A 25,514-nucleotide genomic window follows, 5' to 3' on the forward strand; every position below is an offset into this window, starting at 1 on the left:
CTGAAAGGATTCATTTGCTACAAGCTGCATACACTCATCATACTGACCAGGAGATTTCCAGCTTACAAGGGGCACTAGGCAAACCAAATAATAATACTGAGCTTGCACTACAGAAGCCACGACAAAAGCGTTGTTCGAAACTTGAAGATTCTCTAACAATGGTTCATGCAAGAAGTTATATTCCCTTGGCATGATATAGCCAATAATGCATTAAAATACTCAAAAAGGTCAATAAATGGGAATGACTAAATTACCCCCCCCCCCATTTTTTTTCTAGAATTTTGAAAAAAAGCATAATTTTCACTGCAATTTGTGATAATTATGTTGCCATCACCATCATCCGAACTGCCTATTACTCACCATACTAGTACTGATAATAACGAAAGAAAAAGTATTCAAAATGCCCAATCATACCTTAGACGCGACTTTAGATATGATGTTCTTGCCCGCCAAGACGAAAAGTTTTTCCACTCCACCTGTCTCCTTCCAGAGCATGAGTTTTTTTGTAGGGGGTGCGAGATCAAGTGTTGTAACAATATCTGATGTGTCAGACAGCTGTAGCTTCATGGTCTCACTTTGTATACCTTTCTGTTCATCTACAACCAGCTTCCTCTTCCGTTTGCCTTTCTTCTCAATACCTTTTATAGAAAAGTAACAACATATTATATTCATTTGTTTATCTTCAGGTTTAATTTCAAGTTGATGTAATTCAACAAAAGAAAAGGGTTTCCTGATTGGACAGGTTGATTCTTTTGGATAGGACAACCCAGCTAAATCAGAATAATTTTTGTGGAGGACAACCCAGCTAAAAAAGACTGATCCTCTACAAGCTGAAAATTAGTTTCAAGAATTCAAGATTAGACTATTTTTTTTCATTTTAATTGCTCAATGAGGAAACCATTTCTGATATCTTTGCAAAAACTGGGTTTCAAATTACATCTTGTAGCAGCCATACTGGATGCAAAATCAGTTCCTTTTTTCCTTTAGGACAAAGTAGATATCATTAAAACTCTTTTGGGAAAACCACATGTTGATATAATCCAAGCTGCCAACCGTCCCGACTTGCAATTAGTGAAATGGGATAAAAATTAATGAATATTGAACACAATTAGTGAAAAATTATATCATGGCACTAACTCCATCCACTTAGACGGTCAGTATGGCACTATATGAAAATACCAAAATAAAACATTTACACGGACTGCTAGACATCACTATAAAAAAAACTGTCACATTGTAGACATTGTAGCAACATGACTGAAAAATTGTTAAAGCTACATTAAAAATCCAAATCACACAAACATCTTTCATACATGTACTTATTATAATATTGCTACATGGTACATATATCACGGGTAAATTCTAAACAACAATACCAGCACTTGTGCACATTCCCAATTCCAAAATTTTCGGTACATTACTCAGCTTTAAAAAAGCACCAGACTATCATATTGCATTTCAAAACACTTTGTACCGGCCGAGACTATAAATGTTTTGCACACTAGTAGAGCACAAAGTGCTGGGTTATTACAGAGCCTGGATCTTTATTCAGTTTTACAATAACAATCTCTCACAGTCCGCATCAGAATGGCAAAGAACCAATATTCCTTTCATAACCTGACAAGGATTTTTGTTGTTGTGGGGTTTAACGCCATTTTTCAGCACATGATAGGCTATACATGGCGGCCAGTATTAATGGTGGAGGAAGAACCCGGGAAAACCCCGGAAAGAACCACCGACCCACGAGAAGCTACTGGCAAGCTTTCTCACATACCCACATTGGCTGAATCTTAGACTCGAACCGCCGCAGACAGAGGTGAGATGGCAGTGATCTGTAACGAAGAGCGCTTTAGACCACTCGGCCACTCAGGGCCCCCCTGACAAGGAAGAGGAAATTTATATCTTTCAGTTATTGGGTCTTTTGGCTGGCAAATAAGATGAAAAAATCAACTGTCCCCATGAAGTCCATTGTCAGGTAGAGTGCCAACTTGATATTCAGGAGTTCTTATAATTTATCAGCAGCCTTTCCAGCAGCATGGTACATCATATGACAGAGACAACTTGATATGAACATCTTATATTTCTTTAAAGCAATATCAATCAAATATAAAATTGTTTTTCCAGTGGAATCTACTGTTAATTCTGGTAATGAAAGAAGAGCACTCTGACTTTGCCTTTTTCGTTGTCAAAGTCTCTCACACAGACTGGGTACAACTTTTTGTTATCATAATCAATACTCTTGTCTGCTGCAATACTAAATGGCCCAATCTGCATGGCTTCTGCAATTTTAAGTGAAGTATCTTCTGCTAAAAACCTAACAATTTTGTTCTTGCACATGCATATTTTCTGCAACTTTGGAATCAGGAAACATGTTTGAACAAAGGACCAATGTAGTCTTCTACTGCTAGGGGTAGTATGTGTTCCGTAAAGAACTTGGTACATAACGCCTCTGCATTTATAAAATTTGTGTACACAATTTAGTTCTGCTGTAAAAAAAAAAAAAGTTACTTTGTACTGCTGTTAGTAAAACGAGTTTATTCAAAGTTTCTTTGTTTTACCACCATGACCAATATAAAAATCCTTTCCACACAGCCTGCAAGGGGTGTGAAGCTGCCCTAAAATGGAATACTGTAATATGTAGTTCATGTATTCATCTCTGAATCGATGTTTCATCTTTTCTAATCCATCTGTGAAATTATTTGAAAACACTCGCATCAACTCGAATAAATCCGACCAACTTTTAGCACCAAATACATATAGACTGGTTCTGTACCATATATCAAATCTGTGAGCAAAGATTACAAGTTAGAAAACCAGTCTGTTCTCTCCTAAGCCATACAGCTGCTATAAACAGAAACCGAGGTCAAAAGTTTGAAAGTAAAACAAGCCTATTTCTTGGAAATAGGGCAACTGCTATAAACAGAACATAATACTGTTAGGACAGTGTTTCCTCTAAGCAGTTCTGGAGACGTAGCAATAACAAATGGACAAGTCTACGGACAAGCGTATTCTTACGTCATAGTTACTTAGAAACCATCTTTTCTAGAATACGGTCTGTGGGGCTAACGGCATGTTAACAAATACGAGAAAACAAATTTTTAATTTTTTTTTTAGGGGAGTATACCAAAAACACGTAATCTGAATACATTTATGCGTAAGGCGTAATTTAGTGAAGAAAAAAAAAAGTGTAATGGTTGGCATGTACATGTCAGTATGACCATCCATTGAGGATATGTATCGATAGCAAGATTTACAAGATGGTTGTCATGGAAGTATTCTTGGATGTCCATTTTTATGCCAGACCAACCGTGCAGATGAAACTGGATGCCAAATTTCATAACTTTCCTCTAAGTAGTTCTGGAGAAGTAGCAATAACAAATGGATGCTGAATGGATAGATGATGAGCACATCAATCTTCTATCAGAGGATCTAATAACAAGCATTTTCACATTTCAGTGATTTCCTTTCTAATTTCATCCGAGTGCAATCTTTAAAAGTTGTGCTCCATAAGTCATATTACTGTCCATATATAAACACAAGGAAACAATGAGTGTTTGAGAATTTCACTAAATATGACACCTACCACATCTTATAATTCAGGTTAACAAATATTAGTTCTATGAATGGAATTCAATGCCAACTAATCAGAAAATAAAGTTTTTGTTTGTTAGTGTGTTAGAGAGAGAGAGAGAGAGAGAGAGAGAAAGAGAGAGAGAGAGAGAAGCAGCAAAACATACTGGTTGTACATTATAGAAAATGAAGATGGCTTTCAATTTCTAACCTGCTGCCTAGAATATCCACATACCTGGTATATTGGTAGTGTCAAGAGGTTCTAGGGCAAAAGCCTCCTCTTCATTACTGATTAGTGTGGTTTGTTCCCCTGATGCTCCAGCTGCTGGTTGTGGAGGAAGAACGGAGTCTGCCTCACCCACAGACTGATGTGGCATCTTTGGTACTGGAAACAAAAGAACAGGCTTTGTAAATTAATGCCTTTTTTTATGTAAGGCACACAGCATTGTTAGTTTTGCCCCCACTCACACGTCCCATCCCATTCCACTTAAATTTTGTTTTGGCTCAATAACTTGAAAGATTTTGATGTATTAAAACAATATTTTGGGACAAGACGTTTCAAAAGAGGCCCATTATTCTGGGTACAAATTCAAATTTTTTCAAAGCTATTGAATATCGAACATGGCAGAATTACACTGGCAGCTGTTAAAGTTTACACAAAATTTAAAAGAATGAAATTTCACTGAGGTTTATTCAGCTAAGATGCACATTTCTAATCAGAGGTGAAGTTACAAGTTTTTTGTCACACTTATGAAGCAAATTTCAAAGGCATCAAGTCAAGTCAGTCATTGCTTTTCCTCCTTTTGGATGTGAAAATATACTGCTGGAAACCATAAATGGTAATAGCCATTATCGATAAGTGGGGCAAGCCGTCTGCACACCCCTTCCCCAAAACAAACAATTTGTTCTTCTATCATGTGCTAAAAATATGAACCCAACAGATTTTGACGTTTTAGCAAAAGTCTATATATCATCTCCTTTTATTATTATATGTACATTTTACGAACAACATTCAGACACCTCGATGGAGTAGCTCTTGACTCTTTAACTGATAATACCATACTACAGCCTGTGATTTTAACATGCATTTTTTCTTAAAGTGTACCAGTTTACAAGAATAATGTGCCCATCCCTCATAAATGCAGAAGAAGAAAAAAAAGTACTCTATGATATCCAAGCTAACAGTTGTTGTTTTGGGGTTTAATGCCATTTTTCAGCACACAATAGGCTATACATGGTAGCCAGTATTAACGGTGGAGGAAGAACCACCAACCCACGAGAAGCTAATGGCAAGCTTTCTCACATACCCAAACTGGCTGAATCAGCGACTAGAACTCACGCAGACAGATGAGATGGCAGTGATCTGTAACAGAGAGCACTTTAGACCACTTCAAGATCTTACATGCCATGCTGAACGGTACCTCAAATCAGTGTTGGTGACATTTGCGCGGAGCAAAATTCCAGTTAGGCCCCAGTTTCTCTCAAAAGCATTTGTAAAACTACTCTTATACATATAGACTAAAATAGGCTAAAATGCTTGCTACTGGGCCAACTGTACTAATCGGCTGTAGATTTACTAACATCGTGACCAGTAGTACCGGACCGTTTCGGCAACTGCGAATATCATGACTAGCGCTTAACGGGAAATCGGTTATTTTATTAAAGATTTAAAATAATTGAGGATTGGAGAATTCATGAATTTTTGGCTTGCAGTGTGAATCCGTGAATCGCTGAAAAAGTCGTGAAATTCACACCAAAATTCATGAGGGTTAGCAGCTACAAAAAGTTACTGTAAGCATTTGACTGAAAATGGTGTCCAAGGCAACAAAAAAATTAAAATAGATCTGAAACAAACAAAAGTATCTTTTGGATTATGTTTATGACTGACTGATGATAATAGTATTTTACCAGTTAAGCCATCATCATCCATAGATGAGGTAAAGGTTACTTGTAAGATAAAACGTTATTTTATGCAGTAATGGTTGAAAACACAGCTGGCTATGTTAAAAAAAAAACGTAGAGTGAAGAATATGACAGTGAAGACACATTTGTGTTTTGCCATATGTGGACAGAGGCTATAAAAAAAATTGTGTTGAAAACACAAACTTTTAGAACAGTACACTAGCAAAGCATGCTTGGTTGCCAGAAAACAAACTGCTGACTGAAGGTCCACAATACCAGGCCGATTTTAATGCAGGTTTACGAAAACATTCTTTTAAACAAGACATTGCAGTGAAAGTGCTACTTAAGTGTGTATATTGGCTTAGTTTTGAACACATCTCTTTAAAAAAAATAATCTTAATTTAATACACGACTTAACAGCTGAAGAATTTGATGCCATTGGCATTCTGAAGAATTCTGCCAATAGTATGACTCGGTTACTAACTGTTCTGAGTTACTGGAGAGCCTATCATTGTTGAGGATAAACTTATACGTGACCTGCAAAATTCGACAAGAAAACTCACAAATAATGCATCTGATGCCATTGGCATTCTGAAGAATTCTGCCAATCATTATGACTCGGCTACTAACTGTTCTGAGTTACTGGAGAGCCTATCATTGTTGAGGATAAACTTATACGTGACCTGCAAAATTCGTAATTTGTGATAGCAATGGCAGATGAAAGCAACGACATAGCTAGCAATAAATGCCTTGTCATATATGCCCAGATTATTTCTGATGACATGAAACCATCAACAAGATTTTTAACAAATATAGAATGTCCAGATACTTCTGGCAAGGGAATCGCCTTATTGGCTTTAATAACATTTTATAACTAATACTTTCGTTGTGTATTTAAACAATATGATTATTTTTTTTAAACTACTGGAAACTTATCATTGGCTTGAATAAGACTCAGGTTTGGATTCTGACCCACTGATTTTTTGCCTTGAGTCAAATGACTTATATAAAGCCATTTATTGATAAAACACTGAACTCATACATCAATTTTCTGTGAGTTGGGAAGCTAAGGGTTTGAATGCCTTTGTTTCATGTGTTAAATGACTCATGTATTGTATGAATTTGCTCATACTGATCAGAATTTGTTTGAAATGCCCTGTTCCGATGTAATAGAAATGTACTGTAGGAACTTCATGCATTACCCTGATACAAAATTTGAGAATTTATGTCAAATCATGTATGTTAAGAACTGATTTTACCATATCTATTTCAGAGAATCGCTAGTTAGCGAGTAATGTGACTATTCATTTGTGCAATTAAGTTGTGAATTCTCTTAACTGAGGAAAACTGAAGAGTGTTGACTGACACTGTTCTGCATAATAGTTATCAAACAGGTCTAGTTATATTATGGTCCCAGTCATATGTATCTGCTAACGAAAGACATTAATCTTATAATAATAGTCTGTGTATCAGTATCAGGTTTCAAAATGACCATAGCTTAGTTCTGTGGAGTTACGACGAGTGAGGATAATTTTTTATATCAAAGTACAAGAAAAAAACCTGACAAACATTTAAGCTGGGTATTATATTTGTTTGACGGAATAACAGCTCCATACCTGTGAATGATGTAATGGGATAAGATAGCAAAGAGCCAAGTTAACAGTTGTTGATCCAGAAAGGTTGGAGAGAGAAAGAAAGTTAGTTGTTATTGTAGGGTTTAACGCCATTTTTCAGCACACGATAGGATATACACGGCAGCCAGTATTAATGGTGGAGGAAGAACCCGGGAAATCCCTGGAAAGAACCACTGACCCTTGAGAAGCTACTGGCAAGCTTTCTCACATACCCACATTGGCCGAATCTGAGACTCGAACCCATGCAGACAGAGGAGAGATAGCAGTGATCCATAATGGAGAGCGCTTTAGACCACTCAGCCACTTGGGACCCACAGAGAGAGAGATAGATAGATGCCAATGCTGACCTGTCACCAACAATGATTTGGACAGAACCAATTAGGTTCTGCTGACATGCCGGCAATTTCAGTTATATTGTTCACTCGATACTATGATGAAATTTGTTTTATTTTTTTAACTGAGCTGCTACCCGCATTTCACATAAACTGTGTAAAATTGATCATTCAAATATTATGTTCAATTTCATTTTGTTTATGTAATTCATTACACTGTTTTGTTACATACATGGGCTCAAGTTGTTCTATTCTATATCTTTGTGCATATTATTATTAATGGCATACACGTTTTTGAAACACAAAATATGGTTTCCAAGTTTAACTTGTGTCTTTTCAGGATTTGTATAGCACAGTGGATAAATTAAATAGAAGAATAAAACATCATTTATATGGGTCTGAAGCTACACAGTTAAAAATTGCAATCAGCTATAGTGAATAACTTAATCCTGGTATTGAGAGAATATCTATGAAGTGTGTGTCTGTGAGAGAGAGAGAGAGAGAGAGAGAGAGAGAGAGAGAGAGGGGATCTTCATCATGTCCCACTATATACAATGTCATTTTAATAGCAAGTCTTAGGAGCCCATAAATATACAGAAGGTTATTAAAGCATGGATGAAAGATGTCACCCACCCTGATTTCTGGCATGCAATGCTAACAGTTGAAACAAAAGAAATCTTTATTGTTAATATTGCAACAAATATCAAATCTGTTTGGAAGATTGTGGAGGATGAAAAGGATTACATTAATATCACATCCACCTTGCCATTTATAAGCGGATCCTGTCATTTTGTCGTTGGAAATAACAGCCATAGGATATCCAGTATGTTTATGTATTCAAAGGAAATAGAAAGTTAATACAAATATGGAAGTGATTATATCAACATTATGATATGGAGCAGGGGTCTCAACGATATTGGGTTAAATTGTCAGACTGATTAAAAAAGAACATGCAAAAATTCATACCTTCTTCTTGATTTCCTGATGTCCCTTCAGCTCTATCTGCATGAGAACCAGTACTCTCTGCAACTGGTTCATCTTGGAAAAGGTCACCAGCTCCCATAAAAGTTTCACCTGCAACAGTAATGAGTGCAGTGTTGTATACTGGGTGAGTACAAGGATCAGGTTCTCACATAAAAACCGCTAAGTGTCCCCATAACAAATTATATCGTGTTCATTGCTTTTGATAGAGGAAAATGATCCCAACAGGTCAACCAACTAAAAAAATAATGATGGGGAAATTGTTTTATCATAATATGGAACATTTTCAATTAGTATCATTTCAGTAAGACAATTATGATAAACTGGAGATAAAATAAAGAGTAACCTGCACCAATTAAGAATTTGATAACAATATACTGTATTTTGATGTTGGTATCCAATTTGGATAACAGAGATACCCTTTAAAAAAAGCAATGCATGTTAACAAGTAACTTACTATTATTTCCTGCTTCAGATAAGGTAAGCTACATTAACATAGCAGTTTTAAAAAAAATAATGACACCCATAATGGGTCTCTTGAACTTCAGAAGCTGTTTTAATGTTTGTAAGTTCTGTGTGTGTGTGTGTGTGTGTATGGAAGTGGCAGTTGAAACCAGGTGACCCTCTAAAATGGTGCTCATAGGGCAGGTCCATCTATAAAAAAATTCTTTTCCAGATAAATAACTGTAAAGGACACTGATTGCACATCTCTTACCAAAGAACTCATTATCAACTCCTCCCCCAAAGCTGCCTGCATCATTGTCATCATCATCGTCATCTCCGGGATCTAATTATTCAACAGTGAATGTTAAATGTTAGAATCAACAGAACAAATGAAAAAAATATAACAGGCAATACTGTACATTCAGAACATCTTATTTCCTTGCCAAGTTTACTGTCTCTTCTCTCTTGCAAGAGCCTGGATGCATTTTGAACAATTTCATATGCAAGTTAACCCAGGATGAATAAGCTGTCATTACCCATATATAATCATGCAGTCATGACAGCAGATTTTAATGCCATGCGATTCGAGCATAAATATTTGTAGCAAAAGAAATTGTTCTGCAAGGAAAGGTCATGTGTCTGGGGATGTACAGCATTTCCATAATTTCTTAAAATTAATGGTTACAAGGATGTGTGAAAAAAAAAAAAAAAACTGACTCAAAAGGGCTATTACAGGAGAAGAAAAAAACACGTGTGTAGATAAGACAGACTATTACTATTATTATTCCTGAACTTTATACATTGTTTTAAATATCCAAACTTCATTTTAAAAACTGCAGCAAGATAGTAAAATATAGCATCTGTTAAAATTTTACCTTGCTGTTATAGCTGTATATAAATTCTCCAAATAAGCAATATCACATGCTTTGTTTATTTCTTCTTCTTGAAATAGCCCTTGAACAACAAGTGCTGAAATGCTAGAAAAAGTATCCTGTCCAGAACATTTGTGTCAAATCGAACAACATTAATACAAAATTTAAGTTCCTATTAAAAGGGAACCATAAAAAAAGTTTTAAAAAACCCCCACCCAGAACAATAAAAATAAGATGGCATGCAAATAAAAGTCCCTCAAAAGGGATTAATGTTTTTGAGGGACCAATGTTCTACACAATGAAGAATTCAGTGGAATTCAAATTCAACACAAGACCATTTCTTATTTTTTAGCTGTTGAATATTGAATATAAGCACAATTTTTTAAAAGAACAAGCTGGACATTAATTAGGTATCTTCTGTTAAATATCCCCAGTGAATATGATCATCCATTCAGGACAAACAGGATTAAGATTTTAAGAATGCTGCTATGGTGGCTGTATCGGATGTCAGATCAGCACAATCATCATTCAGGACCAAGTATTCATGACAAGAAATCTTTTTGGTGAAAACCCCTCACTGATATGACAAAATCTAGGATAAGTACATTGTTGGAATGGCCACAATGACTGCGAAACTGGAAGTCAGAATATTTTGCTTGGAATCCAAAATGACATTTAAAAAAATCTGATGAAAACCCTGCATCAGCATTGAGGAATGGCAATATTTTCAAGACAGCTGCTATGTTGGATGTCAATATCATTTTTTATCGAGGTCCAACTCGATATCACAGAAATTCTTTTTGGAAAACATGTCAATATGATGATCAATCTAGCAGGAGTAGTGATATAACAAGATCTTCAAGATGGCAACTAGTGGCTACATTTGAGGTCATATCAGCACCAAATCAATAAAAAAACACAACAATTTCTTCTTCAAAATTTCAAACATTTGGCATAAACAAAACCCAGGATGGCAATTTGCAGTATGAATTTTCTTTGATTCATATTCATTCTACCCGTGTGTAATGAAAATTTATGGGTTATAACAACTGAAAAACACCCACATTAACCAAAACCGCAATGCAAATTTTCTGACTGACCTTGACCACAAAAAATTAAGGGTCCTATAAGTATGCTGCAGAATAAATTGTCCATGCTTTGTATTGATTCAATCCAAGTATAAATAAATCCATCAAATGGTTAAGGAAAATATAAACGAAAACATATGATCAAAGATGCTAATGCAAGATTTCTATGTGATCTTAACCGAAGGTAAAAGGGGCAATCACACGTCAGAGAACGAAAAGTGTTAGCTTCATAATCTGGGTTTGTACTTATTCACTCTTAGCAGGATTTTGATAGTTGAAATATTTTCACTAGTGTATTTCCTATTCTGAAATACAAACACTTTACAGATATCGTCAGCAAAAATCTTCCTCTTATTCTTTTTTTTCAGTAGGCAATATAATAATTGAAAAGTAAAATACTAGTGTGCTAGGGTCAGTTTAGATCACCGATAAGGATTTTAAAGCTTATTTCTCCTTTGCTTGATGATAGGTTAGGGTTCTGTCAAATTATGTAGAATCCACACAAGATGGAAAAATGTCTTCTGAACTTACCTTTACTAAACATTGTTTACAACTGAACTTTTCAGAAACTTCAATTCAATTAAAACATTTCTAAACGATCAATAAACTGTGAAAAGAAAAAATGTCTGAACATCAACAAATAGCATACAAGACACCAATAAAAACGCACCCATAAGCCCTACTGGACCTCCAAATGTGTCGTCCATAATTGGAGGTTCCAGATCAACTTCCATATGAGCGTCTCGGGATGATTCTGCAAGCATTGTCGAATCTTTGCCCCCATCAGAGACATTCTGATGAACTGAAGACATGTCAGGATGTGGACTTTTGTACAGTGACTCTTGGAACTGAGCATCTCTCAGCAACTCTCTTTCATCAAAACCAACATCACCTGAAATATGACAGACAATTTATTCAAGAACAAAATTTCTGTTATTAAAATGAAGCTCGTCTTCCTGTGGCCTAAGTTATGAACTTTGACCATCCTTTAGTGATAGCTCATAGGCTTATGATAATGCAAGGAATATAATGTTGAACTGGAACAGAATGCATTATAGGTTATATGTGTACAGCCAACAAAAAATAAATACATCAATGTCTACGGATGCCTGTGTAGTACACCACACTGTACCTCAAACTTTTCTAGATGATAAAGCCTGTGCTACACCAGGCTGTGAGATGTTTGACTTGATTATGTCAGAAACTTTTCTGAGATATGTCCTCTAGGTATCTGAAAATTAGCCAGTTTAAATAAATTTGTGCACAGAATGTACTTTGAGTTTATTGCCAGAACATGAACTAACCTGCACTTGAAACTGCATTTTTTAATATGGATTTTTCATCTCTTTTGTACACACCATATTTAATTACACTACATTCAGCAACACAAATCCACCCATACAATACAGCATGTGAGACAGTGCTCAGTAACAATATAAACAAATATGACTGACTGTTCGTGGTCACTTTCTGCACTTTACAGCTGGCCTGGGCAAGTATTGAACCATCCACCCTGGGATAACGAGTCAAACACAACCAACTACAGCTACTTCCCAGTATGTGACATAGCACTCAGCAAAACAGTACATCAAGGTGTGTGGTAATCACACAGCTACATCCACTAGCACAAGTTGGACATAACCAACTTCGACGGCATGCAAAAAAGTTAGAATTTTCCTCCCTCCAAAGACTTGTATATGTAACATGATGAATTAATCATGTATCTAGTAATGTGAACACATTAAGATTCTGCATCATAAGGTGCAATATAAGATGGGGTGGAAATTTGGAAATGTAACCAAATTATGATTAACTGTTATAACTAGCAACAGATATTTACTCCAGTCTGTATCTTTTGACAGGAGTTTTTATTTCATTCCGTTATCTTTGGACATTTTTCTCTCGATGTTTAAGTTATAATATTTAGCTTTTATGATATTTCAGAGTTATATTTTTGCAGCAGGCTGACTGATTACATACATAGCAGCAATCACACAGTACACACACAGTATTGGGTCTATTCTAAAAAAGAAAATTGATAGCGACTTCCCCTTTCAAACAATTTCTTTAAAAATTGGGAAGATTGAACAAAATTAACAACTCAGCTTGCAAAAATAATGCGCAATTTTCACACCTTCTGGTTCACTGTTTTAAAAATTGGTGTGAATACCACATTTCCAAATAATACCCTGCAGCACTTTTCTAGCATGATGCCAATTTCCTGGCTTCTTTCTCTTGTGATCTTTTTCATTTAACAGTTTAATTTTTAGCCATCTTATGAACAGGGATATTTCTACTTGGAAGCCCCTGATCTAAAGTTATTCCAATACAAAGTTTGGTTGTTGTCATTTTTAATATCATTAAAAATATGATGGGTTTTTGGTTTGTATGCATCCATACTGAATGGTCAATTCAAGCCATTCATACAATGGACTAAGTTGATAGTCTAATATGAATTTAATCATAAATAGTAAAATGGTTCTAGAGAAAAAGCCCTTAAATTGCACCCACAACCATATGTAAAAGGACCATATGGATGTAAAATCAACAATAAAATATTTTTAAGACAGGATGCTCCTTAGTACTTCAAGGTCTTTTTAAAAATATTTTTTAATTACAATTCCTAGTAGCCATGGTAAAATGGGACAGCCAAGTTACATCATTTGTATAAATTTTAAAGGTATGGATGCTCCAAGTGAAATTAACAAAAACTGAAGGATGCAAAATGGGCATTGGGCTATGCCATGCTCCCAATTGAACCAATTTGCAATGTTGGCTAAAAATGAGCCAAGTAATAAAGGTTAGATAATAGTCGGAAAATGAAAATAAATATGAAGGACCATTATGGGATATGGGTGATGTGCTTGTCTAAAGGCAGAAGAACACTACTGTAAAAAAAGTTTTCACTGTACTCTTTCAAAAGATATCCGATTTAAAAGACCAAATAAAATGTTTCCAAAACTGCAAACCATTCTATACAGGTATGCAAAGATTTAAATTTTGCCACCTTTTGTATGACAAATATTTTTTTAGCACATTTTTTGTGGTTGGAATCTTGTACATTTAGACAATGCCAAGCAATATAATGCAACTAAAGATCCCAAGTGGAGCTGGCCTCTAATTTTTTTTGCTTTCATCAAAGCAGCTAATTAATTTAAAACAATTTTTAGACAGAAACGTCATGGTTATTAAGTTGGCATTCATTAGACAAGACTTTATAGCACATTTAATCATTTACACAATTTTTTTAAAAAGTAAAACATAAAAATGTGTATAAACAAATCACCATAAAAACAAACTGATTCTGAACAAGAAAAATTCCAGGGCTCCTGAACTAATTTGCAAATGAGAACTGAACATGGACTTTCTTTTTATTACAGTAATTTTTTATGAAAGGGAAGAAAATACATAAAATTCTGGACCAGCTCTCCAAGTTCCTATCAAGATTTATTAGCCATAGGACAAGCTACTTGAAAATTCAGCGGCCATATCAAACTTTAGCTTGCCAGGCTCTTAATGGTTTAGTTGACTCGGACATTGAGAGTAGAAATGCAACTGAGTGGGGTTTTTAATAGATGATGATGATGAAAAGCTAAACTCATGATACATGCTATACTCCCAGCAAAATGTATGTTTTCAGTTAATGCAAATTAAAAATAATAAAAAGAACATAAGCTTATTTTGAATGGTATACCTAAACATGTCTGACAGAATGGTCAAAATTAATCTGCAGCAATCACAGGCCAGCCTATGAAATTCACTATATTTAGTTCCCTAAACGATCTCTCCATGCCTGACTTCTAATCAGTGTCTGTAACTTTGTTTTCTTCCAAAATAAATAAGATTCCTAGCTATATTTAAGCACAAGGTAGTTTGTCAGTAATTTTGCTGCAATTAAATTTCCTGCATGCATCTCCCATGCCTGCATTTCCAGATTTGTTGTGTTGTGTCATATATTAGACTGGTCATTTACTGACTGTAAACCAGACTAGTTCCATGTAAAGATGGCAACTTAACGTAGGAATTCTCACAGTCATAGATAAATTACACTGAGAATTATATCCAAGTTGTGCTTGTAATTAGTGTTGTCATTTTTAGTTTCATTATGATTCTCAATGTCCCCAGCTGAAATAACCAAATAATAATTAAAAAAATTTATTGTTACAAATGCAACCATTTCAGCTATAACTTTGAGCTCTGAACTAGATATTTTCTAAAAATACAAAAAGTCCATATTCAGACACGTTCCAAAAAAAAAAAGATACAAATGACTATAAGCTTGGATGCAAAGCCAACAATGCAGCTGGATACAAGCATATAATGCAGCCAATTCTGCATCCTGAAAGGAGCCTGATGAAAGAAGTCAAAAGGGGTCAAAGGTTAAATATTTAAAAGCCATTAGGCGGCAAGAGGATGTTAAACTCTTATGGAGTAATATATGCCAGAACTCCAGTTGGAATCACCTGGAATGGACAGTGCAAGAATATCCAGGCCACTATGAGATACCACCTCACAATTATTATACATGTAATAAAAATATTTTCTTCACAAAGTCAGTCAAATAAAAGTTATGTTAATGAAATCGCAGACTTGGAATTTTTAAAAAATTCTTTAAAGCCAAATCATGTTTGAGAGCTCTAACTGGTGTGGGCAGCCCAGAAAAGCAGCACTTATATGCCATAAACATATTTAATCTTCTGACAAAGCAATCTTTTTTCTCCGAATGCAATGAACACCTCTCCCTTTCCTGAATATTTGATCAGCTGAATATGTTTACACAAATCCACGTAAACCTGCTAAAAACTTACGTACCATTTAACAAATTAGAATATTCAAACAAGGGTCCCAAGTGGACCAAAGATTGCCCAACTGATTCACATCCGGAAACATGTCGCATGTAATGTCAGTTGGTTAACTGATCTGGGTCAGCAGGACGCTTTATGTACTACTTTTTAAGACGCTGTTGATTACATGAAAACTTCAGTTTCAAGAAAGTCAATAAAGTTTTGATGACATGTCAGTATTGGTCCAAGATGTTATCCTGGTCAAAATCTGTTCAGCCATTAAAAAAAGTTCATTTTTAAACAGATAAAAAGCCGTGTAAATATTTTTCTTTAAACAACAGTGGCCACATTTGAAAGCAGATTACATTTGTAGCATCAGAAAGTCCTTCCAGCATGTGCCTGCTTTAAGAAATTTGGTCAGATTCTGTGAAATGGTACTGTATAATAAGCTAATGAAGGTTTTTGTTAGGTAGTGTAACTGCAGCAGTATTTTTTGATAGATTGCCATCAGTTGTACCAACTCAAAAATCAGTCTTGTAAAAATCATTTTTTGTCAGTTTTTAATAACAGCTGCATATCTGACAGCGAAACAACATCATCTGCAAAGAAATAAAAGTCCTTGTGCTTTTCACCAAATTGTAAAGAACAGTTTTATGAAGGCAACAAAATTCTGTTTAATGGGTTTTGGGAAGTTGTTTAAAGGGTTATCAGTTGTTTGGTAACTTCCAAACTTGTTACTGGAACTGCATAACAGGCTTCAAAGCCTTCTATGTCATTATGCATTCTCAAACAACGTTCTGTGGATTTCGAGGTTTTCGTGGTATTATTTCCTATGGCCATATTTGATGCACAGATTGGCAGTGTTTGCATAAAACAAAACCCTCTCTGTCAAATTTGGTAAAAATCTGTTGAGCAGTTTCTGAGAAGCCATTTCAAATTTATTTTAATATTTTTAGGAATAGTGGCCATATTTATGATGGGTTTATGACATGTGTATGAAGTTTTAAACCCTCTATGCCAGAATATCCCATCAAATTTCATCAATTTATGCTAAGCAGTTAAATTTTTAGTTAAAGGTTTTCCTGATTTCTAGTGTGTTTGTTTGATTAGCATTTTTAACGTAACTTTAACAATTTTCCAGTCAAATCACTACGATGTCTGCAGTGTGGCAGTTTATATGATGTCTTGCACTGGGGCATCATGTCGTAGACATGTAGCATGAAGTCCCACCCAATCACATTATCCTGACACCAGGCCGACCAGTCCTAACATTAACCTCTTAAATCTGAACGCCTAGCAAGGCAGCTGTTAGTACCATTTTTGTAAGTCTTTGGTACAACTCGGCTGGAGTGCGAACCCACGACTTTCGCATCCAAGGTGGATGTTCTTACCACTAAACCAGTGGAGCGGTCCCTAATTTATACTAAAAATGGCCACACTGGATTGCCTTGGTAAACTATGTTCAGGATTTTTTTTAAATAGTAAATTTTCTTTAAAGGGTCTCGTTTTGGTACTGGTAGCCATAATTAGATGAACAGCATCCCAGTGAACATCAGAAAAACCCACAAAATCACATGCAAACTTGTCAAATGGTTTCTAAGCACAAGTTGAAATAAGAATTGTGAATAGATTACAGATGCTGCACAACGGATGAAGGTCCATACTATAAACTCGGTAGGCGTTTTTGGCAATGTGAGGTAAACACCAAAACATTTGTTTTTAGAAAATATTACTCAAGTCAGTGTCAAGTTTTAGTGCACATAAGGAAATAAATTACATGTATTAGTGAAGTACAAGCAGCCTGAATACTCTTGACACCAATCATGTGCCTTTTGACCCCTGGTTGACCTCTTACCCCTATTAGATCCACATCCAGAATCCACAGGGTCGCCACAACTGGAGGCTTGCTCCAGGTCGCAAACTCCTTCGTCAGATTCATACCAATCATCTCTAGACAAGTTGGAATCCTCATCATTTTCCATGCATAAACCACTATCGAGTGTATATATCTGAGATTGAGTTGGTTTTATAAAAGTAGATTCCTGATCTAGTTTGGTACCCGAGCATTGCGAGTCCTGAGATAATTTAGTTCTAGTGCATATTAGTTCCTCCGAGAAAACTGCATTTGAATCGTATTGTCCTGAAGAATCCAGAGGAAGCATGTTATGTGAAAAACTATTTTTATCACAGTTTTTAATAACATCATAGGCAAAAGCTATGATATCATCGAAAGTTATTTTCTCATCACAGTCACCATAAATATAAATTATGTCCTCATCAAAAGGACCACCGAAGTCATCCTCTGACTCACCTGCATGGAAAAAACATTAAGACAGTTACATTGTCGGATAAAAATAAAAGTATTGATACAATGGATAGCTTGGAGGATGACGTGAAATAAATTTACATCATTTGGATAGCTGAACCTATTGTTATTCATGATCCATTATACAACTGTACATGTACTGCTCCAAATGTTCAAATTTGTTACCTCTATGTTGCAAGAAATTTTTTGTTAACATTTAAACATTATTTGATAAACTGTGAAACTCTTTTAATTGTTACTTTTCATGTATTACCACTGTGGACCAATATCCAATGGGAAATGACCACTACCGGTGTAATCATTTACCCAAATACGGCTTGAATCTGTTGTCATAAAGGTCTGTGCAGACTTACCAATCTATAAAAAACTTAAGAAAGCTGATGTCATGCATCACATTTGTGAAACTTGTATTATGGTGCTGAGAAATACAATGTACTGCTATTGTTTAGAACAGTGGTCTGATGCTGTAAAAGCAGCATTATGCAAAAATGAAACTTCTGTAAAGCACAATTTGGCCATAATGATCTACAGTTTAGCTTCATGCCACATGGAGGTTAATGGCAAAGTCCTAGATCTCAACTCAAAGCAATAGTGTAGTAAGCTCTGTGTGTGTATGTGTGGGAATTGTGGGTTTATTGTATCGGTCAAATTTTGATCCCTGTGCATGCCTTACATCGAGGGAAGAAAGAAAAAAACACAATACAAATCCACTATTTTTGTAAGTGCATATGAATCCATATATTATGGCAATTAATATGAACTAAAAAAATAAAATATAAAAAAATAATTAGACCATCAAAGCATTCAAGATTTGTGGTAATCTGCCAACTTGTGTTAAGCCTTTATGACGAGTAATTTATTTTTGATCTTGAACAAAACACCGTCGTGAAGACATAATTTCTTTACGTATGACGGTACAATGCTATCTATAGAGGTAGCAAAACTGTCATAACAAACAAGATTATCTCATTTTCCTAAAAATTTGTATGGTGTTGCCAATAAACCTGTCCACCATAAAACTCTAAAATTACAAACGATGTACAATAAATGAACATGTACCATGGTAGATAATTGTTCAAAGCTATGTCATGTATCTGATTTTCTTACTTCAGCGCTGATTTAGACTTTTGAAATATGCTCATGATCTCCATTATTTTCAATATATTTTTATCTGTTGTTCAATATTTCCAGAAGTAAAAACAAAAACTTTGTAATGCATTACTTGGCGTCAACAACAATGTAAACAAAAGGGTCTGAGGTGCCTCCTGCCAAATTTGTCTGGTGCCATGCCAAACTCCATTTGAATCTAATGTGAAAATCCAGATTCAAACAGAACCTGGACAAAGCAATATCTGGATTTAACCACAATGATCGTTTCTTCTGCTACTATTTCTCTAGTCTATGACAACAGAATAATTTCAGTAAGCCCTGTGGTAAAATCATAATGGTTGGCAGGTCTGCTAGAGTAAATACACTTATTTTATAAAGAACACAAGCTTGTTACTAGTATTTGAACTAGAAACTATTTTGTAACACGTAAAGGACAGTCACAAACAAGGAGTAAAAAAGTCATCAGCGGTGCACACAATGTTGTGCATATATATATATCCACATATACTAGCATATAAACCCGTTCACGTATATAAGCCGACCCCCAAACTGAACAGGTATAAATATTAAAAAGTGCATAACCCATGTATAAGCTGACTTACAAATCTGAGGCATCTCAAGATGCACAAGGTAAGATCTCAATGCATTTATTTATGCAAACTTGTATGATTATTAAAACAAAATGGTACAAGCTTGTTTGAAAAGTAATTTATTTTCATGTTTTCTTATAAAGTTTCGGCAATAATGCTCCCAAAATTGTGCTAATACTGTAAAAGCTGAGTTGTAGTTTGCTTTGATGTAAGGAACCTTACACCATACCTGTCAACTTTCACGCCGGGAGAAAAAAAAAAAAAAAAACTCCACACATACCTCCTATTTCATATTATTTTCCGATTTTTGAAGAGAACTCCTGATTATTACATTTTCATTTTTTATTCTAAACAAGGAAAGTGCTACATGTTCTGTTGTATCACCTGTGGGTTATTGTTCTGACGAAATAATTATTTTAAAAAAAAGCATTCGCTTCTTCACTAAATAGAATGTTAAGTTTAAACATTATACATTGAATTATTTTCTTATGTCACTTGTTTAGGCTCAAATAAACAATAACACAAGAAAGTAAGGAAACAACAAGCTTTTAAAAATGAAAAAATATAAATGAACTTTAAAATGGTTTTATAGAATCAAAAAATCAAAGAATAAAGGTTTAATAGTCCTAATAACAAAATGTTCTACTGATTTCACATCTGAATCCCAATGAAGAATCCAAGATGGCAGATGATGGCATACGCTGCAAACTGTAGTGTTGAAGTATACAGTTCCTTGAAGAAACAAGAATGATCACTCCAGTTTCTGACAGCTGAATAATTTTTTTTTAATAAAAAAACTGTTCTTGTTTCACAATATTACATGAGCACACGTATTTTCCAGAACAATAATAGAAATAATCCTCTGAATCCAAGTAATTTGAAATAACTCCAAACAGCACAACATACAACTAACAGTTTAACAGCCCAGCTTCTACTGAGATTAATTCTCCAAAACATGGGTTATATGGGCTTTCTATAATGTAAACAAGTGTCACATATTCATCTTCTGGAAGTTTATAGCAGCAAGTACTTTTAAAATAAAATAGAACTTGTTTACGAAGGTTGCTATAAATTCTGAAACAAGGTCATGGTGTTTATAAACTAGCAGTCAAGGTCAAACTATTTTCTAAAAAATATATATCATCTCTTCCCAAGAATGATCACTAAGAATGCTGTAACTCCATTCCCACGAAAGAAACTTACACGAGTAAAGACCTAGCATTTATATACTGTATATACTCTTGTTGTTGTAGGGTTTAACGCCATTTTCCAGCACACAATAGGCTATACATGGCAGCCAGTATTAATGGTGGAGGAAGAACCTGGAAAAACCCCGGAAAGAATCACCTACCCATGAGAAGTTACTGGCAAGCTTTCTCACATACCCATGTTGGCAGAATCCGAGACTTGAACCCACGCAGACAGAGGTGAGATGGCAGTGATCCGTAACGTAGAGTGCTTTAGACAGAACTAGTCTTTTGTATGGAATATTTCAAAGAAAGTAGGCTGAGATCGTAGCAGCTATTTGAGATGAAAATTATGATAAAACTTTGGGCAAGACATCATTTATGCTAAGACCAGCAATGAATCACAATCCCATCTTAGCTCCAATACTTCTTTTTCAAGACATTTAAAGAATAAATAAAATCACGGCACACAATTCCACCAAGCACTTATACACAAGTACAAATCAAAATACAGTATATTAGAAATATAAATGTGACAGACTCTGATGTCATATTCTTAAGTTTGTTGTTGGTATGTTCCATCTATCCCAACTAAAATCCCACTGAAAATGAAAACTTTTGTCACAGGATCATGGATAAAGTTGTTATGCAAATCACTCATTTTAGAGCCGTCCCGGGGGGTGGTGGGGTGGGGGATATATATATGTTTTACTGGAACAGCCCTTATGCAAGTCACTCATTTTAGTGTGAACCTACATGTCTGTCATGTATGCTAATGGTCCCGAAAACATGGGAAAGCCAGACACGCAAGAACAAACAAACTGCTATAAAAAACACAAAACAGCTAGTTAACCACGAATAGTAAATTATGCACTCACCCAGTCCTTAACAGTTGTCTATCTAAGTGGTACTAGAGTGTGGTTCACCAAGAGATTATTGATCAACAAATTTCAATGATGTTGACCTATGAGGTATATGGCATCCAAATAAACTTACTGAGTAGTAAACATTATTTTCTTATCAAGCAGACTTATCATTATTTAGAACTCCAAGATGTTCTTTGCTGTGTTTCAAGTGCAGGCCATCAACTAAGTTTGTGCATGGAACTTGCTCTTGAACAAAAGTTCTTGTGCAAAACCCATCTGAACCATCAAACTTTGATCAAAAAACATTGTCCATGACCAAAGTTATGCAAAAGCCACTATCTTTGTTTAGACAATGCCCTTGACCTTGGACCCCAAAATTAACAGGCAACCTTATATATATATTTTTAAATTACCACAACGGCAAATAATATGCAAACTTTGGTGAAGATACATGTTGAGAAATGAAATTGTTGTGCAGAAACAATTTTAATTATTTTTCAGAATAAAACTTCCCTGAAACAAGCAGAAATAGCTTCAATGAGTCATTAAGCTTAATGATCATTTTTAACTTTCTGAAAAAATATTAACTCATAATGATAGTTACATTGTAAACTTTACACATGGAAATAATCTTACCGAAACCATCATCTCCAATGAAAGCCACACTTGTGAGGTCTTCTTTCATTGTTATTTCCTCTGGTCGACTCTGGCATACAGCAAACTGAGCCTGAACATCAATGTCACTGAGAAAAAAAAAGACACGTTATTTTGTAGTAAACTAGAGATAAAGAGAACCCCAAATTATATACTTATATTAATCTCATTAGAACAAATCAACAATTTACACCTGTATACATTACTATCACAGCAGCTACACTGAAGCGGAGGCTTAAAAAAAAAACACCACCACCAAAATCGTAATTCCTATTACACTAGGTTTAAAATTATGGTAGGTAGGTAACGTTTTTAAATACACATTATGTATATTATAAAAATTAGCATAATGTACAAAGAGCTTCAAATACTGGGCTAAATCAGTTCAAGATGCACAAATCAAGTTGTGTAAAACTTTTTTTTACCCTGGGGAAAAAGATGCTAGCGTCAAAAAAGAAAAATGGATAGTTGGATAACAAGAAACACATTTGACTAAGAAAGTGGATGAACAATAAAATGAATAGTTATCTTTAGAGTGAGAGGGGTTTTCATTTTACAACATTATATTTTATATATAGGATAATGGTAAACACTAAAGCATGATAGCATAAAAAGACTTGCTTTTTTTGCTGGAGGGGATATAGAGGTGCATTTTAACATTTTCTTTGCATCAAAAATATAAGAAGAAAATTCAGCAGACCCCTGTCTCCTGCTGACAATGACAAAGTCATTCAAGGTAATGAAATTTGGTTATAAACCTTTTGAAGAGTGGTCGAGTTTAAAAGGCAGTTAGAATTAAAGTTTCAGAATGCAGAAAGTAACAGATAGACAAATCAGGCCTGCCAATCCTAGCAGACTTCAATAAGGTAAAAATGAAATTCTATGTACTGCAATTGACAATGTGGAAATGTGCATAAATCTTTTTAAAAGTATACTTAGACCATAATTACTTCCAATACAATTTAAAAGACTGCAGACCGTAACCCATGGAGCTTAAAGACTTCTAGTTTTATCTCAACTCCATGTAATCTTCAGACTGTTTTCTTCAATTTCAAATGGATACAGCAGCAATCTCTCTTGCCGTGAGACACCAGCAAATCAAACCACGATGTCCAATAAAAGTAATGGTTGCCTTTCCTATCTCTTTGGTCCAATAATTCAAATATTACATTTAGCACTTATCTGCTATTGTCTGAAGCTTTTTAAGAGGCAGAATATGAGGAAAATTAAGTGTAATTTATGTATTACTAATATTAGCAACTTTGTTGAGGCTACGAAATCGTAGCTAGTATGTGCTGTACTTATATTACACTGCGAAAAATTTACATTTATATTAGTAACAAACCTAGACCAGCAAGTCAAAATATCTGGCAAAAATTGGTAAAATATGCATAGCCGCCAACCTTCCAGGCTCACAATTAGTGAAAACAGGGATAAAAAGTCGTGAATTTGGACACGAATTCGTGAATACCATGACAATAACTCCGTCCACTCTGACTACTCCGACCGTCAATACTACACTATATCAAGTTCGCAAAATAAAAATAAAACACTACATATATGCAGAAATATTTATTTATCAAGACATGATACTGTGGCAGACTTGAACTTCCTCAACTGCTTGATTGTAAATTTGTTTTCTAAACAGTTCCGACTTCTTGCCTGCTGGTTGATCTTGGGGACTAAAATTTCTGACAAATTTTCTGCAGCTATGGAGGTCTGTCTTATTTTTCCTCACTAAAGCAAATACTCTTTCGCTGTCACTGTTGCTGTGAGGAATGCACAGGAGCTGCAGCATTTTTCGTTCTTCCACAGGAAAATTTGGAAGCGATTTTCGAGTCCGGGAACATATGTCAGAACAAATGTTTAGCATGGCCTCCAGCTGATAAAGGTAGATTGTGTTCGACACAAGAAAACTCACAAATAAAGCTTAAGTGTTGGTAGCCTGCGGGTCTTCCACCAATGGTTTAAAATATTCCAGAGCTGAAATCTGCGAATTCTTAATTTTCCCAACTTCTACGTGTTTTTTGCAACCGACATTCTTCCTCACATCGTCTCTGCGATGGCACACTGAGTGCAAAAAGCATCAATGAATATCAATGTTTAACAGCAGAATGCACGGCCACTTTTTGATATATTCCAAATTAAACTTCACTTTTTGAGTAATACATTTCTTTTTCCTTGGCGGGGAAGACATTTTCAAAATCTTACATGTGATGCTGAACGTTAACTTGAATCGGTGTTTTGACGCATGCGCGGAGCAAAATTCCGGTTAGGCCCCAGTTTCTCTCAAAAGCATTTGTAAAACTACTCTTATACATATAGATTAAAATAGGCTAAAATGCTCATGACTGGGCCAACTGTACTAATCGGCTGTAGATCTACTAATATCGTGACCAGCGGTACCGGACCGTTTCGGCAACTGCGAATATCACGACTAGCGCTTAACGGGAAATCGGTTATTTTATTAAAGATTTAAAATAATTGAGGATCGGAAAATTCGTGAATTTTTGTCTTACGGCGTGAATTCGTGAATCACTGAAAAAGTCGTGAAATTCACACCAAATTCGTGAGGGTTGGCAGCTATGAATATGTGTGGATTATTACAACCATAATACAAACACAAAACATACTGAAAAAGTATTTATATTCAACACTCACTATAACAAGTCTACATGTGTAACTTTTTGCTGAATGGTCATGAAGTCCACAAATTTTACAATCAGTATGAAGTGCTCAATCTGAGTGCTGCATTCCATTGCTCATTTTCTTCGTTACAAATTTGTAAAGTGGCAATGATTTGTCCTTTTTCTACTATTAATCTACAGGCAAAGTTCCAAATTAGCTCTTATGCTATACTTAAGCGGAAGTCTTTCTTTTTTGAATATGCTCACATTTGTACGATGAGTGGAATTTACGAAATTATAATGTAAATGACAAAGATTTAATTCAGTATTAAAAAAGAAAACACATAATGATTATGTCCAATGTGCAATAGTTCACATGTACGGTTCTTGTGTACCACTGGTTTCAGAGTTTGCAAATTCACACAAATTTTTGTACAATTCGATCTCCATGGCAGCATTTCTGATTATCTGGTTGGCAGAGATAATATTGCTAAACCATGATACAAAGTAAGATGATAAACCCATCCTGCTTATTTATAAGCTGGTT

At 35.1% G+C, this 25,514-nt stretch overlaps 1 protein-coding gene across 4 annotated transcripts in view; it reads right to left on the bottom strand.

Annotated features, from left to right (window-relative positions):
- The window catches only part of LOC149783159 (double-strand-break repair protein rad21 homolog), a 50,769-nt gene that overhangs the window by 18,463 nt on the left and 6,792 nt on the right, over positions 1 to 25,514 (bottom strand). For 2 of the 4 annotated variants that reach the window (XM_089931395.1, XM_089931396.1), the window contains exons 4-9: positions 22,323 to 22,429; positions 11,494 to 11,715; positions 9,135 to 9,206; positions 8,405 to 8,512; positions 3,806 to 3,955; positions 415 to 638 (exon numbers count right to left, since the gene is read on the bottom strand). In XM_089931395.1, coding sequence (XP_089787521.1) covers positions 415 to 638; positions 3,806 to 3,955; positions 8,405 to 8,512; positions 9,135 to 9,206; positions 11,494 to 11,715; positions 22,323 to 22,429 — 883 coding nt within the window. Of the gene's footprint in view, positions 1 to 414; positions 639 to 3,805; positions 3,956 to 8,404; positions 8,513 to 9,134; positions 9,207 to 11,493; positions 11,716 to 17,462; positions 17,839 to 22,322; positions 22,430 to 25,514 lie in introns of those variants that run through there. The other 2 variants (XM_089931398.1, XM_089931397.1) reach the window with 2 other exon arrangements.

This window comes from Sinohyriopsis cumingii, chromosome 14, assembly GCF_028554795.1.
Source record: "Sinohyriopsis cumingii isolate HCF-2022 chromosome 14, ASM2855479v2, whole genome shotgun sequence".
In the NCBI taxonomy this organism is placed as follows: domain Eukaryota; kingdom Metazoa; phylum Mollusca; class Bivalvia; order Unionida; family Unionidae; genus Sinohyriopsis; species Sinohyriopsis cumingii.